At 39.2% G+C, this 22,942-nt stretch overlaps 1 protein-coding gene across 1 annotated transcript; it reads left to right on the forward strand.

The window, feature by feature from the left end:
* The first annotated feature begins 284 nt into the window (after positions 1 to 284).
* znf469 (zinc finger protein 469) lies at positions 285 to 18,024 on the forward strand. The gene has a single exon (XM_085991612.1). The coding sequence runs from the start codon at positions 462 to 464 to the stop codon at positions 14,034 to 14,036; it is 13,575 nt and encodes a 4,524-aa protein (XP_085847738.1). The 5' UTR covers positions 285 to 461; the 3' UTR covers positions 14,037 to 18,024.
* Positions 18,025 to 22,942: the final 4,918 nt, after the last annotated feature.

Here is a 22,942-nt window from a genome sequence, read left to right on the forward strand (position 1 = left end):
GGTGAACCTTAGCTGCACTCTCTCTAAAGCAAGTATATCCTTCCTTAGGTAAGGAGACCAAAACTGTACACAGTACACCAGCTGTGGTCACACCAAGACTTCTTTACTATTATAGTCCAATCCTTTTGTAATAAAGGCTAACATACCATTTGCTTTCCTAATTGCTTGCTGTTAACCATGTGAACCTTAATCATGCATCATATGTTTCATGCACTGAAATGGTACATGTTTTTCTTCTCTTTCAGACGTATGTGGCAGTAACGATGGAAGATCTGCAGTTTGTCCCTAAAAGATATCCATCTCCTTTTATGATGAGTTTTAAAGTGATTCAGTCGTATTTGGCTTGCAGAATGTTGTTACTGTTCATCAAGAATAATTGACCATGCCTCTGAAGGAAGCTAGAGTAATTTAGTGCAGAGGTACTGAGACAATAACAAACTCCTGTTTTTGGTTTTGATATCATGACGGGAGACGCACAGCATGTTTATGCAATTAAAGATTCGGACACTGATCCCAAACAGCAGCAAAAGGAGGGTGTTTTTGAACATTTCAGTGAAAAAGATCCTGGAAAATTGAACCGCAGTAACAACAGCATATCCGAAAGCTGCAAGACTGTGCTGAATAATGGTTCCTTGAATAATTCTCATCTCCACAGAAAGAACAAGGAAAGCTATAACCAGAGAGAGGCTGTAATTAGGCCACAGCAAGCTGGAAGAATTGACTTTAAGTCTCTTCAGAACAGACCAAAGTTTTCGAGTGAACGAACATGGTCTTCATCCAGCAGTTCAAGTGGCAAAAGCAGTCCGCAGTCACCTACTGGGAAAAACAAAGGAAGAGACAAAAACAAAAGGTATGGGAAAGGGCCACATCATCTTTATAAACTTAGTATCGTTAACTCACGATCCAACCCCACTATTGGAATAGCATATCCACAACAAAAGGTTACATCAACAAAGAAACTAGAAGGAAACAGAGAACTTATAACAGGAAGCTATCGTTTTAATGTGCCCAGCATACCTGAAAGAGAGGCAGAGCTCCAACAAGAGGATCTCACCTACAACAGACGTTTTCAGGAGGAGTCTACAAACCATACCTCCACAAGTTATACCTCACATGCTACAGTGGTCACATGCCAGCACCAAGCATTAAAAGCACAATCACAAGTAAATATTAATATTCCCAGAGACAACTCCAGCTCCAATGGCCAATTACAATATCCGGAATTCCATGGAAACAGAAATAACTCTAACATTTCTCCTTTTTCAGTGGATTGGCATTCTCCAGACAAGACATTTGCAGGTACTAACTTTGGAATGTCCTCTCACAAACAGAGCACTTTTCCTGTAGCAGCAGAAAGCAATAAACCTAATGCACAGGGCTTTAGATCAATTCCATTTCAGTATCCACTCCCACAATTGCACGAGGCAGCTGCTGATCCATTCAACAGTGACCACAGTAGTCAATGCCACTTTCAACAAGATTACTTAGATGTTTCACTGCCTAACAGCCAGGTAGCACATAGTGGTTTTGTCTTTCAGCTTTCAACTGATGGACAAGAGGAAACTTTAAGCAATGGTCGGTATGGTACTTCATCAGATGGGAGAAGCTACACACAGCCTTCCCACCAAACTCAGTTTGTGCGTCCATCCAATCAAGTTACTCAACATCAGTCGCCTTTATCTCGTTATAAAGGAAGAGCAGATCATCCAAATGATAAAAATGGTGCTATATCTTCTTCTGGTGCTATATCATCTTCTACTGGTGCTATATCTTCTGCTGGTGCTATTGAGCAAAATCAGAGCACTTTCCAAGAAAACCAATCTGTTTGTTCATCAGACATGTTCAATTTGCACAATAATGGTGTTGGATTTGTATCTATGAACAAAAGGTGCTCATCTTTAAAAGATAACCAAGGCACTGAAAGAATGGTCACTCAGGGAAAACCCCTGAGAAGAAACATAACTCATGGTTCTTTACCCCAAATGCACTTTCAGGACAAAGTTTACGGTGGACCTTCCAACAGCAGTGTTCCTGATGGTTTAGTGCCTTTTGACAAGAACATTTCAAATAAAATCCACAGTCAGTCCAGGGTACCACGAGTTTGGGAAGGAAGCAACAAGATGTTTCCTACAAAAGACCAGAATTCTGCACCTTACTCTTCATCAGTTGCAAACCAATTTTCATATCCATGTCAATCTGTTACTAATTTGTCACATGCTGACCACAGGCAGCATGTCCCAAGAAATGGTGCTTCCAGGTTGCCATGGCAGCAAATTCACCTTACATCTGCTATGCCAAACCAAAATAGAATAGAACTTTCTAGACAACTCAGTAGTCAACAGCTTTCTTTTCCACTTGGCACCTCAGAGTGGCAAGAAAGTAAGAAAACACAGAAAAATACACCTAATCCAGCAGCTTTTCGTAACAAAAACCAGGTACATAATGAAGAACTTCAAAATGCTAGAAATGATGGGAGTAGACAAAACTGCAACACAGCTACTGCTTTTCCATTTCAGAATGGTCTTGACAATAGTAATCCTTCACTGTGTGAGTCAAGAAATGCGAACACGTTCTGTGGCTTGAACCAACCAGTTGTACCAGCATCTACAAGAGGTGGTGGTCACATAACATTATCAATGCCAAAAGTTAGCTTGTCAGCCTCTCCATACCAGTCTCCACCACCTTCACCAGCTCTCAACCCTGGATCTACTAGCACATGCTCATCTCTCTCTCCAGTGTCTACTGTGTACAGCGCCAACAGTCCTCTTAACCCCAATTCAGAAGAAAGTCAAGTGCCCATTGTAGCCACACCACCCAATTTCTATCATCAACACTGCCACACTAAGGCAAGGAAAAACTTTGGTTCATCTGAACAGATTAATGCTGACCTTCTGCACCATCACTATGATCCCATCAGAACATTCCCATTTTCCTCAGCTGATCGTTCCAGGGGAACCAAAGGCAACCATCTGTTATATATCCAGGACAACTCATTCTCACAGCAGAATGCCGACAGCAATGGATGCACAAATAGCTTTGATACTGAGTCACAATCCTTCTCAGAACAGCAGCTTTTTGCTAATTCCCTGAGCAGTGCAAATCTTGACCAACTTGATGTGCTTCTTACATGCAAACAGTGTGACCAAAATTTTAGTAATGTTGCTTCATTTCTTGATCACCGTCAGTATTGTGGACTCCATTCAGCTTGTCACACAGAGCTGCATGAAGCACCCAGAATGATAGAGAGTAGAAGGTTCCAAGTGGAATCAGCAAAAGCAGCAGTTCTTCATTCAACCCGAGGTGGAGTTGATCTACATCAGTCTTTACTTTGCTTAAGCAAGCCTTGTGACTTATTATTAGACAGCGAAGCTGCAGGTGATCCAAAGGATGACCCATTTAAACTTAATATTTTTAGTGGAACAGTATCCAGTTCAATGTCACTAACAGCTTCTGATTTAGAGATTGATGATGCAAAACTCGATAGCTTAATCAATGAGACTCTGAATGGTCTTGACTATCAATCTGATAATGCTGAAATTGACAGCAGCTTCATAGAAGCCTTTGCAGACGATGAGCTTCCTACAGCAAAAAATGCAGGAAATGGGCTGGCATTTAAGACCAAAGACTGTATACCACTAGAAAACAAAATTATTACCAAGCTTACAGAAACAGAAGATAAACAAGCTGCACAAATGAAGATTATACATAACAATGGGAAAGATGATAGAAACAGACAGAGAAAGGAGAGAAAGAAGCACCCTAACAGGAAAAGTGAGGAAAAATACTCAGCAACAGCTCTTTCGTCTAGGTCATATTCCAAAAGGGTGGATAAATTCAATATTAAAAGTTTCTCTCATGATACTACTTTTGATCCCTTAAAGTACAGCAAACCTAGTGCAAAAATCGGGAAGCTAAGAGGAGGAAGAAAGCTTAGTACTGATGCAACACTTCAGCGCAGAATAAGTGAGGTTTTATCTCAGCCAGCACGAAGTGGGAGAAAGAACTCTGAAAGAGACAAGCACAGAAGTAACTCTGATATGCGGGGTTCAGTTCGCCCAACTCCTTTAGAGATTCTTACTGTGAATAGCAGCTCCAGGTTGCGCAGACCTGTTGTAAAGGATATTAAGAAAAGAAAGTCAGGTAGCAGAACTTGGAGCAAGGAATTGATTCATAAGATTGTGCAACAGAAGAACAAATTGCACAAGTTACATGTGAAAGGCAACAAGAATTTGCAGTTTTCTCTAGTAACTGAGCGGCTGCTGCCACCTCAACACAATAAGTTGGGAGAATATGACTATATTTCAGATTCAGATCAAGAAACAGAACCTCTGAGCAGCAAGTATCTAACTCCACGCTTAAATCGACTGGCTAAATATAGCATCACAAAGGAGCGTAAAACGAATTGTGGAAGGGTTAAGGCGGAAGAATCCTGGAGATATATTAAAATCAGAAAAACTCCAGAACGCAGCATGGAAATAGAGAGTCGCAATCAAACAAAGGGATACTATTGCAGTAGGTTCAGAAGGAGAAGCAGCCGATCTTCTACCAGCAGTGATTACAGCAACATTACCAGTAGCTCAAGTGAAAATGCCAACAGCCCTAATAGCATTGAACGAACAGACTCAGATAGTGAGAAAGGCAAAAATACTGCTGAAAGCAAGCATTCTACTCTGACTTCCATTGCTGATCATACCATGCATTTAGCAATAAATGTAACAGGCGGGTGTACAGGTAAACCAGCACGGACTGCAAAAGACAGTTCCATTCACGATTCAGCCCTTTCAAGAAATACAAAAAAATTTGGTTCAGCAAAATTTTTACTTTCGGGAAGAAGGTCCCATAGAACCAGTCATAACCTGATGCATTTGGGTTATTACGATGAGTCTCACACAGCTCAAAAAAGGGAGGTGGAGGACCAGTGCACAGCAGGTTCTAACACAGATCATATGGAGCTTGGTTGTGATGAAAACAGACCACAGACCAGCAAGTCCTTTAAAAAAAATGTTCCGATGATGAGTGCTGCCACTACAGCACCAAATACTGAATTAACATTTGATCAAAAGGTTATGGAAAATTTCTCCTCTTGTGAAGACAGCATTGTTGAATATCCTACAGCCAGTGTAAGTCAAAACAGTTCAACACATATTACTGAGCTGACTACAGACATGAAGGATGAATTAACAGATATCAGCAAAAAAATGAAAGGCAGTCTGGTTGGATCCACAGTTGTCTATGAGCCAAATGCTGGATGCTTTCGTGATAATTCATCTGGGTTTAATATTCAAGCTCATGATGATACTGCTCAGAATGGCATGAATAAAATTTACTGTGGGCACAAAGATTTAGAAAATCAGCACCATTCAGATATTTTTTCAGAATCTCTGCCTGGTGGTTCTTCACATCTGGAAGAGATTTTTTTCTGTCAAAATGAAAGCAGTGACAATTACTTACAGAAGAATCATGTCAAAAAGTTCATAAATGCATATCCAAGAGAAAAATACCAAACCAAAATCAAGTCTCCACTTTCTTTTAATACAGCAGGAATATTTGGAGACATCCCAATATCAAGCTTTGATAGTCAGCTCTACACAGACACTTTAGTCAATAAAGAAAACTATTATACATTTTCTTGCAGTGCAGAACAAGAAGACAACAGAGCAACCTATCATCTGCAATATCCACCATTCCTAGAGCACAAGGATTGGAATTTGTTGCAAGACATGACCACAGTTTTACCAGAGGAGATTTCACATTTTGAGGATCTCTCCATACAACCAGCACAGAATAAGAAATTTTCCCATACAGCAGGAACATCTCCGATTGAAACTCCACCCCTTTTGCCTGAAAAGGTTAATGATCAAAATAGTTCCTTCACAGCTTCTTTATCAGATGATGATCTAGAAATAAAAAGGTTAGTGACAGAGTTGGAAAATCAGCTTCAGACACCTAGAAGAAATGATGAAACTACTGTTGCCCAAGTAAGCACTGAACAATACATGAATGTAAATTTAAAAGATCAAACTAGTCCGCTTACATCTCTGCATCTAGGGCAAGATAATGGCAGTAGAAAGAATATATATATTCCAAATAATCACTTTAGCAGTGGAAGTACTGATATGCACACAACAGAATATTGTACTGATCAAGTATCCAATCCCCCTAAAGTTGCAGACCGAAGAACTGTTGGGAGCATTGAAGATAATGAAGACATTTGGGCCTGCTCTTTCCAGCTTGTGTCATTAGATGCTGAGCCAGATTTCCAAACACCTGATAAAGTTTGTGAAAATCCAGGTTCTCCTCCTAAGGATAATCAACCCCACTTTCAGATGGGCCTAAAAGACTCAGAAAGCACAAAAGAAAATGAACATAGACACAGTAATCAAGAAGAAAGTAGTGAATCCCTTGGGAGTTACTCAGAAAAAGCAGAGGAAAAATTAGAAAACCAGCATTATACAGAAAACCTAATTGCAAGTCTTGCAATAATGTCAGATACTGTATTAGGCAAAAATTCATTGGAACAAAGTCCAGATGGGGAAGAAGGATCTACTGCCCTAAACAAAAATGAAAACTGCTGTAATTGTAGCAGCACAAACCTTGACAAGTTATTTAATCTCTCTCCTCAGTATGGATCTTCTGAATGTGATGTTGCAGAGAAACAGCCAGAGCATGAGCGTGATGCAGTTTTGTTCACATTTGGGAACAGTGTGCCCTCACCTTGTGTGAAAGCAACTGTCTGTAGTACAGAAAATGATTTCAGTTTTGTTCATGCTGATGATTCGCAAGAGGACCTATTTGTAAACCATAATCAGCAAAGTATAACCAGCAACCAGTCAAGTAGCAAAACTGAAATATCTGCCTTGCTCTCAGAATCTGACGAAGCTGAACCATCACTGATCGTTACAAGTCAAATTACTTCTTCTGAAAGTTCTCCACTGACAAAACATAAAGAAAGGACAAATGATAATGCTAATCCATTGTTTGTTTTAACAAGCTCTACTGAACAACATAGCAGTGCAAAGAAAACTATAGATGTTTCCCAAGATTCAACTGCAAACCCCTTGCAGCAACTGCAACTCTTTGTTGCCCGAACAGTACGATGCAATGAAGAATTAATGATGATGCCTTGCTACCCAGTACCACATGTTCTGACAAACCAGTCTTCAAACAGTAACAGCAGTTCTGAGCAAAATGAAGAAGTCTTCAACAGCACTCGCAACACAGAAATGGCCATTAATGCTAAAGACAAAAATATGTATTTACAAGGCATAAGCAAAAGCGAATGTCAGATCTTGGATGTTGATGCAGGTACCAAGATTCGAGACTGTTTGCCAAGTGTGCCGTGTGTGTCTGAAAACACTGCTGAAACAGTGACTGAAAAGGTCAAAGAAAATTCTAGTTCATGGGAATTTGAAAACGCCCACAACAGAAGTGCTAATAGTGAAGTACACTCTATTGTTACACTTCAGCTTTTAACATCACAGATCCCTGGATCCCATCATTTAAAGAAAATTCCAGAACCCAGAGATGGTGTTATTGGCAAACCTGACCTTACAGAGGACCAGTGTGGCTTGTTATCACTGAATGCGATGACCGAAAACCCAGCAACAGTGCAGGGGAAACATTTCATTGAAAATACAAACAATTCGCAAAATTCCAATCAAAGCTCTGTGTCACTGGTTTTTAAAGGGCAAGAAAAAACAGAAAAAGTAACTCCTGCTGTTTTAAGTAGTGACGTTGTAGGGCAATCAGTAGAAAAAAGCAAACAGTTTTTGGATGTTTTGGTGAAAAACTTGCAGCCTGATCAGTCACACTGTCCTCTGCCTCAGTCATATGCTGGTGAAAATAACTGTGATGAGGGAAAACTGGTAAAATATTTAGCCATAGATGACATTGCTCAGTGCAAACCTACGTTAGGCATTACTGACCCAGTGAAAAAGCCGAAATTTCAGCTCTGTACAAATGAAATATTGCCATCCGTTGATGGGAATTTAGCAAACACCAGCAGAGGTGACACTTTACCTGGGGTTTGTAATTTGACACAACCTTCTGAAATAGACACAGTTTGTTCCAGGAGGAAAAGCATTTCAGAACAGCTGCCTCTCAGCATGCCAGGAAATTATTCTGATGTTGCACCTATGCAAAATGACAAATGTGAGCAGCAAAAACTATCAAACAGCTCTAAAGACAGTTTTCTACCAAAGGATGATAGATGTAAAGAATCATTGTCGTTTTTACATCTGCCATACAATTCTCAAAATACAAAGAAAACATCCATTAGTTGTATAACTGAAGCTCAGGAAAATGTAATTAAACATGACTTTGAATATAAACTAGCAGAGAAGCAAGTTCATGATGGTCATTCTGCTTTAAAAGCTGTCTCAATCGGAGAAAATATTTCTGATGATACAATCCTATTGTCTACAAGAAATGAAGAATTGCCTACCACTGTAACAACCAGTGATTATACAGCAAAGGATTCAGATAAAAATACTGCTGACAATGACAATCGATCATTTTCTGGGGAAGATACTACAGGTGATAATAGATTTTTTGAACAAACTGCATCAGTGATCACCAATCTGCCCATTTACATGCAAACCAAATCTAATGATTGTACTATATCTGAAATGTTAACTAAATCTCCCACATCACATCTAGCTTGCAGTGTAAATTTGGAAATCAATAATCTGTGTACACCTTCAAATGATTCAAGTGCCTTAGTTGAAAGTGAAGAGCATTCCAAGTGTGCCTGTACTGAGATTTTATGCCCACATTACAATGAAAGTGTTCTCCCTTCTTTTCATGGCCAATTGCTTGAGCTACCATCACCTCCCCAGAATGTTCCAGATTTAAGTGTGCATTGCTCACCCCTTGTTGATTCAATTTCCATGCAAACCTTACATAAATACTCAAACAGTGATAATAGTGACATCTCTGCCAAAAGAAAATCAGGTAATGATTCAAGTGCCCAAATAGACTGTCATGCAGAGAAAGCACCCTTAAAGCCTGAAGAAAACTTACAAAACTATGTACAAGTTGAATTGTTTCCCAATGGCATTAAGCAGATGGAAGGTAATTTATTCACTGACAACGATAGCATGCTCATCAATTCAGAATCTTTGAATGAAGGCGATAAACTTTGTTGTGTACCTTTCGACCGACAGAAGCATGAAGCACCTGCGATTACAGATAATGCTGAACAATTAAAAGAGTGCTCAGATGGCAAGACTGCTAATCAATTAACAGAGATTTCTGAAGAGTTTAGAGATGAAGTTGTTAAAGAAAGTGATGTCTGTGGGAACTCAAGCTTATTTCATCTGAGTGAAGAAAGATCACAGCCAGTAATGAACATATTGGGAGGGGATGCGAATGGTGAAAAAGATGGTATGAGCAGAGATGATGTACTGAGCAGCTTAGTGTTGTCCAAGACACTGAGCGATTTGCATAGCAGTGAGTGTTTAGATTTGGTGGCTAACAACTTATTTTCAGAAAATGCTTCAAGAACAGATTCACAGAAATTAGTTGAATTTTCCACATCAGCAACAGAGCATCATCCACAAACGGTCATAATGTGCAATGTATGTTCAGCATCTTTCAGATCTAAACAAGGCTTAGTGAGACATAAAGCTATCAAACATCGTTTAAAAGATGAAAACACATTAAGTCAAAATAAAGTAAACATAATTCAAGCAAACTGTATTCAAACCGAGGAAGCAAATTCAGTTTGGAAACGAGACATAAAAAATATCTTCTGTTGTACATCAAAACAGAAAACCCACCCAGAGGATAAAGGAGCACCATGTTCTTTGGCTAATTCTGTAAATAAGGAAACTGTGCAGTCTGACCAGCAACTTTTCTTAAAAAGAGATAAACACACCAAAGGAAATAGTTCTACACTCACATCAAATGAAATTGTTTTACATTGCAAAGAAAATCAACATCTTAGCAAAGCAGCTGTGAACACAGATGAAATCCACTATGGCAGCACAAAGGAAGAAGCTAAACCTTGTGTCATACAGTCTGGTCAGGATACTGGTGGAACGGCTTGCACAGAAAAATTTGAAGCAAAGCAATTTGCTAAGCTAAATACATCAAAATCTAAAAAAAACATTGGATATTCTAAAGGTGAGAATACAAAGCAAATGCCTCATTCAGTAGGCACAAAAAACAATGCAAGGCAAGGAAAGAAACAAAACAACAGCATGCCTAATCCCACGAAAGACAAGAGTAGGAAGGTTGGAAAAGATGAACCAGAACTATTTTTTGATGGTATTACTGGTCCTGACTTTGTACAATCAGTTGCACTATCTGGGCAGCAGATGAATGTCACTTGTGGAGAAAAAGGTAATGAGGCCTGTCCTCTATTACAGCTTCAGGTAATGGCAGAATCATGTGACAGTACTGTAAGTCAAGAGCAGACAGAAGATGCATTATCAACAAGCATAACAAGCAAAATGTGTATTACATCAAAAGAATGGGCGTCACAAGAAAAGTTTTCAAATAATGAAACAGTAATTGTAGAAGAGAAAGAATGTAACTTACTCAGTGTTTTATTGAAAGAAAGACAATATAAGGAAGAGTGGAATGCTGGGCTTGAACCCCAGATTGATGGTACTGGAAAGTGTTGCTTGAATAAAAGTATTCAGAATGACAACCGTATAAAAGTAGAGCAAGAGGCATGTGAAAAAGAAATGAATTTATTGCAAAGGAACATTGAATGCCAACATTCTGATCAAGTCATTCCTTCAGTATTTAATAGTTCAATGCCCAGCCAGGTTAATGGTTCTCCATTAAAAATAACAGAGGTGGGCCCTCAAGCAATGGACCATGATACAATAACAGGTAAGAGCAACGATGAGAACTCTTTTGATAAAATGCAGGACATTACAGCATCAAAACCCTGGGATGAACCATATTCTATTGATCTTGAACTACCTGTTTTAGAGGCAATTCATCCAAATTCAGAATCACAACGTCTTTCAAATATGAACAGCACACTATCACAATTATTTCCAGAAGAAAACACAATTGTCAGAAAAAAATGTCCAAGGGTTTATAGAAAAAAAAGCAAAAAATGTAAAGTGGATACAGAATCACATACATTTGGGATGTTTTCTTCAGATTTTATGATGGAAGATAGTGAACAAGTTCCTATGTCCTGTAGAGGTGATCTTCACAACATCAAAAGATCAGGGCATTACGAAACCATTTCAATAGATGATACCATCATGCTGCATACAAGCCATAATGCCAAAACAGTGGCCAATAAAAGTTTTTCTGTCTGCGATGAACTTAAACGACTTAGAGATGACACACATGAATGTAGAAGTCAAAATGTCCTAGAAAGTAGAGACATGTCTGAAAATGATAGCAGTAATATAATGGGGTTACTGTATCAAAACTGCAAAATAGAAACAATGTCTGATGATGTTCTAAATTCTCCAGGATGGAGCAATCCTCAAGAAGTAGTAGGCATCTCAACACATGGTAACAGTAACATTACCTCATTTGATGTGTCTTCAGAAAAAGTGCCAGACACACAGAATTGTATTTCAATCATTCAGAGTCAACAGGAACTATCAGAATCATTATCTTCCCAACTGTTAAAACCTTATGATAGTTTGGCCTCTGATCAGTGCATTCTGGCAAGTTTAGATGTCAGTGATATCCAAGCCTTGAACCGAGGCTATGAACTTCCAGATGGGCATCTATTTAATTCCCCTGGGAATAAATCTTCTGTTTCGAATGTTGCAAACAGTATGAGTGAGGAGACAAGCCAGAACATAAAATTATCCAAGGTTAGGTCAGAGGAGGGGAAAATGGCAAAGAACCGTAGCGACATCAGTATCAAATCCAAAGATAAGCAGTACAAGTGTAAAGTTTGCTTTCAGTGGTTTCTCACTCTTGGAGAACTCGACTTTCACAAACTCTCACATAATCCTTCCCCTCCCCCAACTTGTTACATGTGTGTTCAACGGAAGTTTAGTTCAAGGGAACAGCTGAGGGATCACCTGAAGGAAAAGCATGCTAAAAATAAAGCAGGAATATGGACCTGTGGCATGTGCCTGAAAGAAATCTCTGATGTTTGGATGTACAATGAGCATTTGCGTGAGCATGCCACTCAGTTTGCTCGGAAAGGGCAAGTGCAAAAATCAGTGATTGGATTGACCAGTTGTTTTAGTGAAGATAGCGCTATGAAAAACTTCTTTAACACACTCCTGAATAAAAAGCATGGGAAGTCAACAAAAACAGCTGATTCAGTGACCAGGTCTCTTATTAAAGAGACCAAGGTCCCAAAAGAAAACCAAGAACAAACTTGGAAAATCAAAGAGCAAAGTGAAACAAGTGTTAAAAATAAACTGAATTTTACAAGTGCACTTAAACTGTCAACTTCCTCAAATCCAGAGCTTATGCAGAAGACTGAACCAACACAGAAGAACACTTCCATCCATCCTGATTGCAAGGACCCTTCAAGAGATTGTCATCATTGTGGGAAACAATTTCCCAAACCCTTTAAACTTCAAAGACACTTAGTTGTTCACAGTTTGCAGAAAATTTATCTATGTTATAAGTGTCCCATTTTCTATTTGGAAATGCAGGAGCTGAGAGCCCATCTTAAAGGCGAACACAGAGTAATAGAAGAACCTGAAGTTAAACATACAACACTGTATACATGTGAGCTGTGTGCTGATGTTATGCATGTCATAAAAAAGTCTTTTATCTGCAGCACTTGTAACTACACCTTTTCGAAAAAAGAACAGTATGACAGGCATATGGAAAAGCACCTGGCAGGGGGTAGTAAGACCCATAAATTCAGAGGAGTGATGAGACCACATGTTCCTTTGCAGGATGGAAATCTTGATCCACAGGACAATCTAGCCCAGTCTTACTCAAGTATTTCTTTGCCACCCAATAAAAAACAGAAGACCAATCACAATGGTCTGATTGAAATAAATACAGAAAATAATAGTCCGACTATTTCTTCCATTCATTTTGAGCACAATATTTGTGAAAGATCCTTGCATGGGCCTCCAGATTTCTTCCCAGACGTGGTAAATGATACAACACCAAAGCTAAATGATTTGACACCAAAACGTACAGATATTGTAGGTGACTTTTCTGAGCTTCTGGTGGAACTGGAGCAATCGCAACCAAATACTGCTACTTCTCCACCATGTCTCTCCCCAGCTGTTTGTCATCCATTATCTAATGACCTGCATTTAGATGATTTAGCCGTTCCACCCATACCAGATGTGCACAGTCAACTCTACAATATGACATCTTCTGTGAGTTCAGTGAACACATGTGCATTTAAACCAAATGTCAATGTTGTCCAGAGTAATCATTCAGCAAAAGAAAAGATAAAACAAGCTGAATCATGTGATAGTTTTAAACAAACAAATGACCTCCAGAAAGTACCTTACAGTAGCCATGTCAAAATAGCAGCTATTGATAAGACAAAGCAAAATTCCAGTGAATATAAGCCTTCAGAGAAGCAGGTTATAGATTTAGAGGCAAAACTCAGTCAGAAAAAGCGAAAGGAGCACAAGTCTTCTAGTGTCAAATACAGTAGTAGCTACAGGATAACTGTAGACGAGGGGAGCAAAAAGAGAAAGCAGATGAGAACTGACTACATGAGGAAATCTGACATTCCACAAGATAATCAGGGTATTACTACTTCCAGAGATGAGACAACAGCCAGCCATCTGACCTCCAGAGCAAAACCGTGGACAAACAGTTCTCAATCTAAAAAAAATGGAATGAATTTCTGTCCACCTAAGCAACCAGAAATGCGATCATTCAATGGGGAATTCAGGCACAAGAAGGAGTTAATCTCGAAACCTCTGCTTTATTCAAAGGGAGGAGCTCAGTCTGTGAACAGTTCAATTAGAAAACACAGATTGATGCAAGGTGTAAAGCCTATTGAATCACATAATTATCGGACAGCAGAATCACAAAGTAATCTTCTCAGCCAATTATTTGGACAAAAAATAACCAGCTTCAAGATTCCTTTAAGAAAAGACACCTCAGAGTGAATTAATGCAGCTGACTTATGGGGGTCTTGATAATCCGATCTGCTTCCAGAGAATTGTGGAAAAAATCATCAAAGCCTTAGATTTCTGCAGCATTATTTCTGCATATAGCTGGAATGGCCTTGCACAGACGTCTCTGTGAAATAATTTACTTTGTGTCTGTAATAGCATACTTTGATTCACCTGTTTTATCATGTACATATTATACCTTTGATGTTGCTAATGAGAAAATTTAATCGCTTTGGGCAGATTGAGTTTGGATGGGTAATTGCCTTAAACATCAGAGTATCACAAAAGTACTGATAAAATGTGTTACTTCAAAATGCCAATCCTTAAAACTGTCCGTTTTATCTTCAGAAATACTTGAAGAAGGGCAACATCAACTGACATCTCTCTGTTTCTGTAGATTTCATTGTGGGTGTCATTAAAGGAACAATGTCATTTTTGGTTATTCTGCATAGACTGAAATACTTAGAATCTTAATGTAATTTTTTTTCAACTTGAGGCATACTTGTTAAAATGGCCACATAATGTGTGTTTGATTTAAATTGATCTGTGTTTAAAAGAACAATGGAAATCCTCAGACATAAAGATGGCTGACAAAGTTTACAGTATGGTAAAAATATGGTGACTTTGATTGAGTACAAGGTCTTTGAAAATCTATGTAACTTTGTAAGAAGCTAAAGTAAGGCATCATACAACATTTCATTTCACAGAATTGCTAATCTTTTCTCTCTTCTCCTTGTTTCCCTTCCCTATCCAGTCAGTTGAAGTAAGCAGGCTAACTATTATCTGCATTGGATCATCCTGCTCTCATCACTGTCAGCTTCTATGGCTGTCTGACCATTGTCAATTTTTCATTCAGGCCATCCTATACTTGGTCCCACTATGACCTTCCATCACCTACTGAGAATACCAATCGTCTGCCATTAATACCCATCATAATCTTCTCACTGTGTCCTGCTCTGCAACTCCATACAGGCCATTCTTTCTCATAACTCCAGTGTTGGTCACATTCTCCTCCAAGCTGAATCCCCAAAAATCTCTTTATGCCAAAACATTACAAAAGTATCCAGCCTCTTCTTTGTCTTCGTCAGTGACCAGCACTATACAGAAGTGTTGTAACATTTCTTTTCTCTTCCAAAGTATTTCCTTCAGTCCATCAAAACATGCCTCGAGCCAGTACAAAAAGAAAAATCTGGAAATACGCAGCAGATCAGGCAGCATCTGTGAAAAGGCAGCACCATAGAAAGGTTTTGTAAAATCTGTGAGACTTTGGGTGAGGGTGAACTTGTAGATGTAAATACCATCTTGAAGTAATTCTTAATGGTGCAATTTATTAAACCAGCATCAATCAATTAACTAAAGGTTGAATCGATAGATAACTGTTATGACACATTTTATATGTACAGGTTTGAACACTCCCACATTTTACCCTGTGAAACAGTTGATAATTACTTTGGTGCTCCTCGTGTATATAATTGAATAAAAGTACTGAAGCTTTAAATTCGCTACAACCCCAAATTCCGAGTTAGTATATCATAGACACACAGACAGTGTTGTTGCAAATATGCTCCTTAATGAGAAGGGTGGACTTTTACATCAGCTCTGAACAACTCAAAGTGTAATTGGTGCTATTTTTGTAATGTGAATATCGTCTTCCTCAAAGCAAAACAATTGGAAAGTCGCTTTACCTGTTGGAAACACAATATGCTGTTATGTTGAATTGAAATTTTGTATACTGATTTTATCTTATGTGTAAATCTTAAAATTGTATGCTTATTTCATTTGGAATACAAACTCAGGTGCAAGAAAAGATATTTGATGTTATTGATGAACTCCCTGATCAAGGAGAAATAATGTATGCACTGAAGTTATGATGCAGACATTTGGAGTATGTTATGGCTGTCCTGCAAATTTTAGATCAAAGGTGCTTTATTCTGTATCTTTATATCATATTGTAAAATATTTAGGTAATTTACTTTTGGGTGCAATGCATATTTCAGAAATTTATTTTAGTATTCAAAAAAAAATGTTTGCAGTCTTAATTTGTAAGTGTGTTGCAAAAGTGCCTTTCAGTATCATATAAATGTTGGTTATTATAAACCAAAGATGCATCTGGTTTTTTACAGTATTGTATACATGTATTGACTGCGTTTTAAAAATCTTTATATGGAAAGTTAAATAACTCACATTACGCTTAAAAGCAATTCATTGTGTATATATTGCAACAGTAGTTTGCTGACTTTACACAAAGCAGGAATGCTTAAAAACTACTTATATTGGACTTTTTGACCAATTTGCCTTTGCAGCTTTCTGTAAATTCGCAGATGATATTTGCACGTGCACTTAAATAAATATTTTCAGCATGTTTAATTCTAGCAGGAAACAAGTGTGAATTAATGTGCTGTGTTTTTTATATATTTTATTGTTTGGAAAATGTTAAATTATTGATATTTTTATTAATGTTTGGAAAATGGGTTACAGTGATAACCTGTAGAAGTTACTTTCCAACTTTGCACTCCTAGTAGGAAGCCTTGCCCATCGGGAGCACGTTTCGGAAATTTGGGTGTGTGCGGCACATGATTTTCAAATCAATAGTTGGACAGCCATGCACAATGGCATTCGAATTTCCAACATACATTACCAATGGCATAGGCTTCCCACCAAAAGGGCAAAGTCAGAAAATTCCCCCTTGTATGTTTGTCAAAATGCTATTAATTCTGTTCTAAAATTCTTTACATTGCTGGCTCTAAAATGTGTGCAGTTTAAAAACAAGACTAGTGACCAGTTCATAGTGAAGCCTATTTCTGTGGGTGCCATTTTGCTCTCTATCTGTTTGTGTATCTATATCTCTTCAGTGATAAAATTATTTAATGTAATAGACTCTAATGCTCCTCTGTCTGTGTGTGTGTGTGTGTGTGTGTGTGTGTGTGAGAGAGAGAGAGAGAGAAACTGAGTGAGGAGAGCTCTCTTATTTCTCTTTAGCTGATTCCTCTCATTGTCTTTCACTGAATGTCTTCCCGACCCTATGATTATTTCTTTACTTATTCTCATCTATTTATCATGTTGCTCTCTTTTCTCTTTCTGTTTTCTGCCTTTCACTTCATCTTTCCTTCCTCTCTATCTTTCCAAGTTTTTTTTTCTTTTCACAATTTCGCCTTCATGTTTTTGTTTCTCTCATTTATTCTCTTCCTTCCCATCTGCTGATGCTCTATCTCCGTTCTCCAACTCTAAATTGCAATCATATTGGCCTTGAGTTAGCTTATCAACACTGATACATGTTCTATAATAATGTTATGACAGCTGTTGTTCCCATCCAACTGTACTGCTCTTTAACCTTAGGTTTACATTTTACCCATTATATGTTATAGATAACTGAATATCATCAGAGCTTAGTACCAATTTTTGTATTACTGACACTGGAGGTTGCCACAAGTTTTGAAGTTGATTATTTAGTTAATATATGCAGGTTATTTGAAACTGTTACAGGGGCACACAAGTAAATATGCAAAGGCAATTTTCAGACCTCACTAAATATAGTCAATAGTATCCCAAACTACAGAAGTAATGATTTATATATCCAGCTACTTGTCATGTGCATCACTGAGATTTGTACTGTGTTCTGTTAGACTATAAAAGCCACAAGTCCAGACTAGTATTAGCACATATATTGTAGGGTAGATGGTCCAGGCCTGCCCCTTTAAGCCACTTCAAGACTTTAAATCCTGCAGCAGTACGCAATTTCCTTTGCACCAATGAACAAGTTTCCAATCACATGGGTCAGATAGGGATTCACCCCAGTATTAAAATTAGGCTTACCCCTATATGTATGGTACTTGCATATTGTTAACTGAACACTAGATGGCCCCCTGATGAAAGTAAGCACATTATTGCAATTACACTTCTCTTGTATTGTTTTGTTATTCTTTGACGGAATGTTCTATAGGGTCTGTAAATAAAAAAAAACAGTTAGTTATTACCACACCAATTTGAGTATTTATTCAAACGTGAAAAATCCAGATGTATGCACAGGATCAGTGCACTACAGGTCAGGTGGGCACAATTCTCACACTGTTCAACATCCGGTCGGGCTTTTTTGTCCAACTTCGAGACTGGCAACATAGGATTGGTTCTACTGTGTCCTGCGATAATGGATTTAACCCTCATATTATTTCATGGTTCAACATTAGACTTTGCCTTCCTATTCACAAGTTCTTTTGTTAAAATGCAATTTTTTTAGTCTCAAAAAAGCTGAATTTTTCTGTCAAATTATGGAAAAATGCATTTTCAAAGATCAAAATAGACCAAATGGCTCCTCCTGTGTTAAAAGTTCTGTTTCTAATTTGTAAACAAATGATAGCATTTGATAGCAACAGTGCTGCACGTCAACATACCAGATCACACTCAACCAATCCATTTTGGTATCAGCCTATTCCTAGGTACCAAGCTTCAATGTGAATACGATGACGTAGTAACAATTTAAAATCTACATGACTCAATCCGTAAATCATTTTCTAATGGGCAGTTATACTAGGATTTTCATGCTGGACTTACAATTGTAGTGGCATAAGTGTGGTGCAAAACTCCAGATCCAAACTGGCCATAATTATCTTGCTACCACCAAGATCGACCCCAAGATCATGAGCAATGTTATGTTGGCTTGAGTGGAATACCAGAAGTTGAAGCAATGTCCTATATTCGGTGTCAGCTGTGGCTCAGTTGGTAGCACGCTCGCTTCTGATTCAGAAGGTTGTGGGTTCAAGTCCCACTCCAGAGACCTGAGCACAAAAATCTAGGCTGACACCAGTGCAGTACTGAGGAAGTGCAGCACCGTCAGAGGTGCCGTCTTTCAGATGAGACGTTAAAACGAGGCCCCGTCTGCTCTCTCAGGTGGACGTAAAAGATCCCATGGCACTATTTTGAAGAAGTGCAGGGGAGTTCTCCCCAGTGTCCTGGCCAATATTTATCCCTCCATCAACATAACAAAAACAGATTATCTGGTCATTATCACATTGCTATTTGTGGGAGCTTGCTGTGCACAAATTGGCTGCCGTGTTTCCCACATTACAACAGTGACTACACTCCAAAAGTACTTCATTGGCTGTAAAGCGCTTTGGGACACCCTGAGGTTGAGAAAGGCGCTATATAAATGCAAGTCTTTTTTTTTTCTTCCAATGTGCCCCAGAATGTGCAGAAGTGCCATCAGTTATGCCTATCTTCAACTGCAAGTCAAATTCCTTGGATTAAAAGGCAATGTGTTGAGGTTATACTGGTATATGCACGTTATACTGGTGGAAAGGGAGTTAAAATGGAACAGCTCTATTTGCTGCTCCATTCCTGACCTGCATGCTGGTTTTGCTGACAGCTAAGGTCAGGCAGGCAGGGACACCATTAATGTATGCTAATTGGGATCCTTATGATATACATAGGACCCCGATGGCATTTTAATGACATACTGTCGGCAAGAGGCGGAGGCCTTAAAAGGTACGATTTCAGCTGATCTTTGTGGGGCCAGAAAGCGTTGGCCCACTCAGAAACCCTGACATACCCTCCACCCTTCCTTCCTGTGACTTACCCGAGGCTTCCAGGCCACCCAATCTTCAGCTGGCCCAGCTGACTATGCCCATTTCGGGAGGGCAACTGGTTGGTGGATGTAAATGAGGCCTGGGCTTCCCACAGAGACTCCCAGGTGGGCTTCCCACGGAGACTCCCAGGCAGGCATCCCACCAGCTCCCCGCCCTAAGAGTTAAAATCCCGCTGCAATGAAGAAATTAAAGTTAGTTCAGAAAGTACATTGTGAAAGGAAAGAAACAATATAGAATGCACAATTCTGCTACAGTTGGAGAAGTGGTCCACGAGACTAACACTGCAATTCTTCTGCAAAATCAGTGACAAGGGAATTTCCTTTTTTTTAATTAAACTTTACCACTAATTGGCATTGAAGTGAATTTACATGAAAAATTTAATCTCTGAACACTTTTTACATTTTTATATAAGTAGGTTAGTTGGCACAAAGGGGACCACATAATTAGTTGTACAAAATTAATGTTTTTATTGCCACCTTTTGATGAATGTTTCTGAGCAAAGACTGGCCAATTAGTTCAGAGTTCACTTCTGTGTATTGCATACTTTTTGGATCTAAAAGATAGCATGGGAAAGTCATAATTTTGTCTTATTAGGGAAATAAGCAGCAGTCATTGACAGTAAAGAACTAGATGAGGCAGGTGTGAAGTGACTTTGGTGTACCCTGTATCAACTTTTATTGATGGAAAGCACTGGGCTGTAAGTTGTGTCCTGGGCCTTTCCTCGTCACCATGTTGCAAGCTACAATGTTTCTGGAGACGCTTCCTACGCTGCATTGACAGGCTCCACGTGATTTATCCAGGCACCTAAAACAGGTTATATACCCTTGAGTTTAGAAGGTTGAAGGGTCAATCTAATTGAAGTGTTTAAAATGATGAAAGGATTCGATAGAGTAGAAACAGAGAAGCTATTTCCAAGGTGGGGGAATCTGAAACAAGGGGACACAATCTTAAAATTAGAGCTAGGTCATTTAGGAGTGAAATCAGGAAGCACTGTTTCCACACACGGTAATGGAAATGTGGAATTCGCTCCTCCAAAAGGCTGTGGATGCTGAGTCAATTGAAATTTTCAAGATTGAGGTTGACAGATTTTTATTAGGTCAGAGATTTAACCACAGAATACTATCAAAGGCGGGAAATGGAGTTGAGGAACAGATCAGCCATGATCTAATTGCATGCCGGGACAGGCTTGAGGGGCTGAATGACCCATTCATGTTCTTACGTTCCCCTTTAGTATGTTTATTTCTCTCTTTGGATTTTACAAGGCTAATGTCACACAACTAAAGAAGGTCTAAATGACATCATTATCATAGTCACATTTGTCTTTTCCTCCTTAATATCAAACAGAATGGCAGAATATCAAAAGGGGGGAGATTCTTTCAATGAAAAGTAGGAGAATACCCGTTTCTGTTAATAATTAATGACTCACAAATGAAACTGAGGGAATGCCTGTGATATCTGAAAATGCAATAAAAACTGCTTTTACAGTTTAGATTCCAGGAGACCGCCACCCATGAGCTGGCTGTCAGCATTGACACTGCTAAATCCAACTCTCTTATCCCTGCAGAAGACTCATAGTCCCACCAGGATAAGAAAGTCAGTTAGCGGATACTGAAGAACAATCATTCTTCAGTATTTTACTAAAAGAGGAATTTCACTCCAATGATTGTAGAAATAAGCTCAATGAAAGTTGGATTTCACAACATGGGGGATGACTTTGGTAGGACTCTGTGGTTAAAAGTATCACTAGCATAACATTTTCTTTCATCCTGTAGCCTTCATTTAAGTAAAAATGTCCTCATGAAAAACTGAATGTACCAGAATGATAAATAACAGCAGCCAGTGGTTGAGTTTAGTGGTGTACTAATGTGCTGCAACTACACGCACAGTCCTAATCTCTGCTTCTCATCTGGGTAGGGCAGAAAGTTAAAGGACGACTCAACCTCTATATTTATGTGCTGCCAAGCAGCTGGATCAAAAGCAGAACAGCCTTGGGATGCAAGGATATATTATAAACTTTGCTTTAGCCAAAAAAAAAGCAAAGCAACATAACCTGCTGCAAGCTCAGGCCCACCAGCTGCAGATACAACAAAAAAGGGACGATTTTCATTTCCCCATTTGCACCTGAAAAGAGGTGGTAGTGGGACCTAAATCATGATTTGAATTGAAGCACCGAATTACTACTTGTTGTCCACCTGTTCCGATTTTCGGGCAGACCTCAATCTAGGTGACAGAACTTCCATTGGAAAGAAGTGCCGTCCTCATTAATAAATACAACTTGGGGTTGGATGACATATTTACGAACCCCAATGCCATTTTTGTATCTGCCTGTGTTGCTATTGACATTTCCTAATACCACTCAAACTTTGGGAGGTGCAAGTCGGGAGGCAGCTATTTCTAGCGATATTTAAAGGGATCTCAGTTGCTTCCAGGTAAAATGCTGGAAAGTGGAGGGAAATCTTTTACTTGTATTACATAATTTTTTGCTACTTAGATGATTTCAAAGTGCTTTTAGTTGCTGTAGATTGTTCTGCACTTTTAATGGGCTTCTGACAATGCCTTTTTTTTCATGGAAGTCCTTCTGGTATGAGGAGCAGGATTAAGGAGCAAACAGAAGGTGCAGGAAGAGCAAATAGAAGGACACATGCTCGCAGGAATCCTTAACCTCCCGACAAAGTTTATAGGCCCAGGACAACATACTTGCAGTTCTCTGAGAAGCCATGCACAAGGAGGCTTTGCTTCTCTAAGGAGGCTGTGACAGAGTTGTCCCAGCTCCTGCAACCAATTGCTACAACTAGTACCTGTTGCAGTCAAGGCCACTGCAGCCTAAACTTCTTTGCCTCCGACTGCTTTCAGGCTGACACACGGTATATCAGTAACATCAGTCAGTCTGCAGTTTATGGTTGCATTAAACAGGTGACTAATGTCTTGTTTGCTGCAGCTAACATTCTGCTTGAACAACCAGAAGCAGCAGGATAGGAATTTGGGGTTTGCGCAGATTGCAGGGTTCTCCCAAGTCCATATCCTCATTGACTGCAACTACATTGTCATGCGGACGCCCTCACATGACCCCACTGCCTTCATGAATCTCGAGGGCTTCCACTCCATTAATGAGCAGCAGTGTATAAAGACCTAATAGAGGTCTTTAAAATCATGAATGGTTCTGATATTCATGGCAGCTAACATTGCAGGGTCCCCAGCTACTCCAGGAACACTCTCCAAACACACAGGGCTGGGTTTTACCAGTCCTGAGGAGGCGGGTTTGGAAGCAAGACTGCTGGGAAAGTCAAAAAGAATGGGAGCGGGTCCCGAACCCGCCTCCAA

The sequence above is a fragment of the Somniosus microcephalus genome, chromosome 6 (genome assembly GCF_052327205.1).
Source record: "Somniosus microcephalus isolate GS21.2 chromosome 6, FLI_Smic_1.0, whole genome shotgun sequence".
NCBI lineage: Eukaryota > Metazoa > Chordata > Chondrichthyes > Squaliformes > Somniosidae > Somniosus > Somniosus microcephalus.

Bases quoted from the DNA above. Each gene is read 5' to 3' on its own strand.
- znf469 (XM_085991612.1), top strand. From the start codon at position 462: ATGACGGGAGACGCACAGCATGTTTATGCAATTAAAGATTCGGACACT.